The sequence below is a fragment of the Tupaia chinensis genome, unplaced genomic scaffold, assembly GCF_000334495.1.
Source record: "Tupaia chinensis unplaced genomic scaffold, TupChi_1.0 Scaffold149333_1, whole genome shotgun sequence".
Taxonomy (NCBI): Eukaryota; Metazoa; Chordata; class Mammalia; order Scandentia; family Tupaiidae; genus Tupaia; species Tupaia belangeri.
Genome location: NW_006209177.1, coordinates 527,912 through 534,079, shown reverse-complemented (window position 1 = coordinate 534,079; position 6,168 = coordinate 527,912). Strand labels below are relative to the sequence as shown.

At 36.0% G+C, this 6,168-nt stretch overlaps 1 protein-coding gene across 1 annotated transcript; it reads right to left on the bottom strand.

The window, feature by feature from the left end:
* Nucleotides 1–660: 660 nt before the first annotated feature.
* Nucleotides 661–5,909, bottom strand: LOC102488436 (RNA polymerase II elongation factor ELL2-like). Its single transcript, XM_027769338.1, has 2 exons — nucleotides 5,812–5,909; nucleotides 661–1,159 (listed from the first exon to the last, which is right to left on the bottom strand). The coding sequence occupies exons 1-2, from the start codon at nucleotides 5,817–5,819 to the stop codon at nucleotides 661–663; spliced, it is 507 nt and encodes a 168-aa protein (XP_027625139.1). The 5' UTR covers nucleotides 5,820–5,909.
* Between the last annotated feature and the right edge of the window lie 259 nt (nucleotides 5,910–6,168).

Below are 6,168 nucleotides of genomic sequence, written 5' to 3'. Positions count from 1 at the left end.
AGGAGGCCTGAGATTGATATTAGTTGCAGAGGTTGTTAGACGACTTGCAGAAGATTCTTCACTGTTATTACTCAAACAACCAGTTGATATTGGCTGTACTCGAGTTGTCAGATGAGATATTCTAACTTTTCTTTTCCTTAAGGAATCATTAAGGCCTGAATTGAAAAACTGTTTCTGAGAAGATGGTGGCTCATCTACACTAGAATCTCTAGATTTTGGATAATTAGTACCAGTATCATTCTGAGATGGATCATTTTTTCTAGAAAGCACCAACTCCAATGTCTGCCTGTCTATTTCATTGTATCCAGGCCAATCACTTTTGACCTCTTTAAAAACACAATCTTTCAAGGTGTATAAAAAATTCTCAGTATTCAGAATGGCTACCTGCTGCAGAATTTCATCCAGAGAGTTCTTATCTTTTTGGGGCCCATTAATCTTTTTGGGGGATGCCATCTTTCTGCAGTCGGACAAGCAGCTCATGTTTCTTGTAGTCTTTCAATGCTAGTAAGTGGATCACTCTGTCCCGATATGGCTTTGTTTGGACACTGTTGGAAACCCTTGACTTTCGAACTGTATAGGCAAGATTAATGGGAGCTGTTTTTTTCCGCTCAGGCACTAGATCTGTGATGACTTGAGATGGTTTCCTAGTTAGCACTCTTTTTAGGGTTTTTTAAATTTTTGCCACTTATTGAAGGATTCCTTTTCAGTCTGAGCTGTTCTTATTTGTGTCATCTGATAAGAGCTGTTGCTTCTATACATGGTCTTTTCATCTTGTAACAACTGTAGGCAACTGAATTGTGAGAGACCACAGGTTGAAATATTTTGTTCGATATGGTCAACTCTGTCTTGCTGGTTGTATATACTCACATCTGACAACTGAAAGTTAAAGTTGTGTACATTCATGCATGGATTGTTTGGGGGGATTTCTATAAGCTCATGGTGTCCTTGGAACTGATGAGAAGCTTGAGGAGGTACTACACCTTTGTGGTTCTGGTAAGAGTCAATCACCTGGATGACTGAGCTGGTAAGTCTCCTGGGTAGCACAGTTGCATTGTACTGCCCTGGCTCTATGCTACGTGCCTCTTCCTTTACCACCTTTCCTTCCTGATATACTATTTCCCCCGTCACTCTGCCTCCAGAGGTTGTGAAACAGTTATATCTGTAAAGATCAAAGGTTAAACAGTAAAATATTTTAGAAAATAATGATTCTCCTTTGCAAGAATTGTTTCTTACTACTATTGTTCATAAAAGTGTAATTTTAAAAGAGTTTGCCTCAATAGGACAAAGAAAAGAAGCAAATGGTTGAGAGAAAACTTGGAGAGGTAAAGATAGTTGTAAGGATATAATCACTTTCCTGTCATGTTTTTAAGCTTCTCTCTAGGAGAAACTAATAACTCAATCTGGAAAGTACTAAAATATTTTCTCAGTTCAGTGTACAAAAGTCATATTTTCTCAATAAAGTAAAATCAAGTCAAGTCACTTGGGTGTGGGAACACTAACAGGAATCACAAACTTTTGGAAACTGGAGAAGGCTTCCCCATGACATCATAAGCATTCAGTACTTAGATTTACTCCAATATGCAAGTGGGTCCTTCTTAGGGTTGAAGCCTGGTCTGTCCATAAAGGCTTTCCTTTGGCAGCTAAACGCATTATTTGGATTAGCAATAGGTTTAAAAAATAAGCATTTTTAAGATACTTATTTATCTTTCTAAATTTTCTAACCATCACCAATAAGTGGAAACCATTTTCATCTTCTTAGCTTGCCACTTATGTCGATTTTTCTGCTTCTTTCTGTTGCTCCTCCAGAGAGTTCCTAGCAGATCACAGGTTTGCACACATGCTTAAGTGTAACATTACCCATGCTGAAAGAAATACCGAGGCTAAGCAGATTAGAGGTATGAAATTTAGCCATAGAATGTACACAGATTACTGGGAAACAGCTACAATCAGCTTGATCCCCCAAAATAAGTAGACACAATTATCCCTCCTTAGTCTCGTCCTTCACCCAGCCTACCTTATGCTCAGAATTCCCTACTTAACTCATGGCATCACTTTCCGCCTAATCACACAACTAGAAACTGCATCATCCCTACTATTCACGCAAACATACTCCTCAGTAATTTCTCTTGAACACATCTAGTCAGCCACTACACTTTCCATTCATCCAATAAATAGTTGAACACCTATCACATATTTGGCAGGTTCCTGAACACAGAAACAAATGAACAAAAAGTTCTGCTCTCATAATGGATGTATTCTGGTAAGACTTTTCTGCACAGCACCTCAAATCCACCCCTTCCTCTACCATCCAGGAAGACTGGGCAAAATTAGACTGTCTTAGCCTGTGTTATGTACTCTCCTCCAAGCTTGATTGCTTGCCTCCAGTCCTTTCCTGCCACAAATCATCTTCCGAATTGCCAAAAGTGATTCCAATCAACTTTGCTTTAAAACAAGTTAGGGTTCTCCTTTCTAAAGAAGTAAATAAAATTCTCTAGTGTGGCCTACAAGACCTTCCTTATTTAGTTCCTGACTTACCCTAAAGCCTCTGTCATGTATCTAAAAGCTACATTGATTTGTTCCCTTTTCTCTAAATATGCTCCCATGCTTGTTTTCACATTTGCCTTTTACTTGACATTCATTCTGCCCACTAATGCTCTTCTCACTTATCTTTGCTTGCATTGTGCCTTTACTTTATTTAGAGGTCCCTTCACGAATATTCTGTCAAACATAATGTCCTATATGCACTCCCCCTCCAGCATTATCTATAATCTTGTTTTACTTTTTCTCAAAGTAAACTCACTACCTGAAATTATATTACACATATTACATTGTTTAGTGTAAATTACCTCCACTGGAATATGAGCTTATGAGGACTTTAATTCTGTCAGTCATTTGCATTGTTGTAACTCCAGTGGCTAGAACAGTACCTGGCACACATAGTAAGCACTCAGTAGATATTTTGGGGAAAATGAATATATCAGTGCTGTCTATTTTAAATATCACTCATAATGAGTTCAGTCTATTAAATTTCTTCTTAACCTTATAAATGCATCTCAAATGTCACTTCATATATAAGATCCCCCTCTATTCAAAACTAATACTTCACCTCACTATAATCTAAAATAAAGCTCTTTGTACAAATTCTATGAAAAACATGACATAAAGCATTATGGTTACTTATGTGTTGTCTCCTCCACTAGACTATGACCTCTATACCCATGATAGCTATACTCTATTCAAATTTATATGATCCTTCTTTTTTTTGGGGGGGGGGAGAGGTTTTCGCTATAGGGCGCGTGCGCTCACCAGACAGACAGAGACATAGAGACAGAAAGCGAGAAATCACCCCCCAAGGGGGATGGTCACGCCGCAATCTCTTCTCCTCCATTCTCCTCTTGGGATCTTGGGCATGCACGCATACGCGCCCGTTTTTTGTTTAACGCCACGGGGTCCGAGACGCAACCCGCGGTCGACTACGTGGGAGTCCAGCGACATAGCCATTACGCTAACTGCTGGTTCCCAAGCCTTCTTTTTTTTTTAACCTAATAACTCACTGTAGGAGTATCAGGTGCATAGCAGAAACCATTCTCTAAATGCTTTTCAAAAGAATGAAAAATACTACCTATGTATTTCTCCTGGCAAATATATATTCATGTCACATCAAGGGGTTATACTATATTGTTTGGCAATGTCAGAGAGATGTTCCATTCCTCTTTAAGACTTTTTTTCATGTTATTGTTAAATTCACAGTATATTTGTATAAAAAAAGAGTGAAATCACTGATGCAGAGAGAATGTAAAAATCTTTCCTCAAAAAAACAATGAACCACTGAAGTATGTTCAGAAATATAATGTCTTAATACATACACAAAGGCTGTGTTTGATTCTTCTTGTAGATCTCTAGTAGACACAGGAAAAAGTGAACTATCCTTGAGCACCTTTATCTCTACAATCTCTGGGATAATAAACTATTTCTAGAATTGTCCTATTCCCTGTGTAAATAACAACAAACTATATGCATTGGCAAGAGCAAAACATTAGTACCTCATGATAAAAACATGCAAAGTGATATTGATTACCATAAATGAAAATGTAAAAATTTGAAAAAAAATATTTAATGATCTCTGGGAATGAAACTAAATATTGTAATGACTTTTTTTTTTAATATTGTAAGGATTTAGAATATTTCTAAATTATCACATACATTTAATATAATTACAATAAAAACTTAAGTATTTTCATGATTTTTCTTAGATTCTATCAAAAGTTCTCTCATCTTCAATTGTTAAAAGAACTAAAATAATTTCAGAAAGGATGCTAACCACAGGATGCCTCCCTACCTGGAATTATAAAATAAAGCTATAATAATTAACAGAATGAGAAACTAACATAAGAAGACAAAATAAATGAAAGTGTACATATATCTGAGATACAGAGTCCAATAATTTAATAGATACTAAAACCCCATAACGGTCAATGCAGAAGAGTTAAATCATTACATGAATACTGCTTAAGACAAGTTGTCAATATTTTAGCAAAGATATCAAATTAGAATTTTCAACTGTAATGTATTACCAAATTAATTACAGACACATCAAAAACATAAATATAAAATGTACAACTGTGATGTAACTAGTACTGCCAAAAAGTTATTTGTTTTCATGGTTCTTAATTTAAAAAATTAATTGATCAGGCCAGTAGATGACATGGTCATTCAGTCTCTGGTTCCCACAAGACCAACTGTGGCCCTGGCAGCTTGAAGAACATGCCAGGTGAATGTGCATGCATGCCCAAAACCCAAGAGGAGAATGGAGAAGAAGGGACTGCAGCATGGCCATCCCCACTGTGGGGTGCTTTCTTTCTCCACATCACCTCCTACCCCTCTGCCTCTCTCTAGTGAGCCCATGCCCCCTATAGCAAAAATTTAAAAGAATAAATTTTATATTGAGAAGAAAAATAGAGAGGCAAAGCATTAATGGTATAAAGAAATGTGGTATTATCTGTTGAAAATAACTTTATAGTTTTATCAACTGGACTAGGGAGAAATGTTCACATGTTGAAATAGTCACTTTGTATGCTAAATAACATATAAAATAAAATAAAATGATATAATATATTAAAAAATTGAAATAAGAAAGGAAAAAATTATAAAATTAAAAAATAAATTAATAAAGTTAATTGATCAAATGTAATTATGGAATACCATCCTATCTGATGAAGGTGATCACAATAATAACTTATTAAAGCAAAATAACACATATGTGAAACTGAAATTCTCTTCTAAGTGGTCTAGCTTGCCATGTTATTACTACTACAAACTAAAAATTTAGTTTATATGGCACTGTGTGATTAGATAAGAATAACAAGTAAAATGAGTACATAACTAATGTGTTTTGAATAGTCATTGGACAATTGTTGACCCATTTTGGCCAGCCATTCACAGGTCTACCTAGATTTTCAGCTAATGTTAAAATATGATAAAGTGTTACTAATCTATCACACTTAAACAAAGATACTAATTCCCAAGTTTGATAATTTTTCAAAACCTTCTTTGACCACTGTGGTCACTCCACATACTCTTTTGAGACTACCAAACTCCAAACTCAGCAAGCCTATGTGAGACAATAGAAAGCATGGATAGTCAAGCATAATCATTTATCCCAGGTATATTAAATATCACTGGTATCCATTCTATATCTTATTTCCTGGTCTTATAGTCAAAGTAGGAATAAACCACTTAAACTCAGTTCCAGTCATTCTTGCTAATTCTCAAACCTGTTGAGGTTTAGTCTAGTTCAGAACAATTTCTTACCTATCCATTGTTCTTGGTCATTATCCAGATTTTGAGATCTAAGAGAGCTTTACCCTCGTTCCTACGTGTCTTCACAGTGATCTGAATTTCCTTCACTGTGAAACCATGCACATACCTGCCCTTCTAGAAGTCTGACATCACAATTACCAATATCCTCAACATTCCTCACCCCCTCACTTAAAGTGAAACTCAACTTTCCCAAAGAATGCTACTTTGCTACAGCTCTCAAAATGAGCTAACTTATTTTCTCAGACTTTGTACTTCAGAGTTTCTGCCTTGGTCTGTTCATGCTACTATATCAAACTACCATAAACTAGGTGACTTATAAGCAACAACATTTATTTCTCACATTTCCAG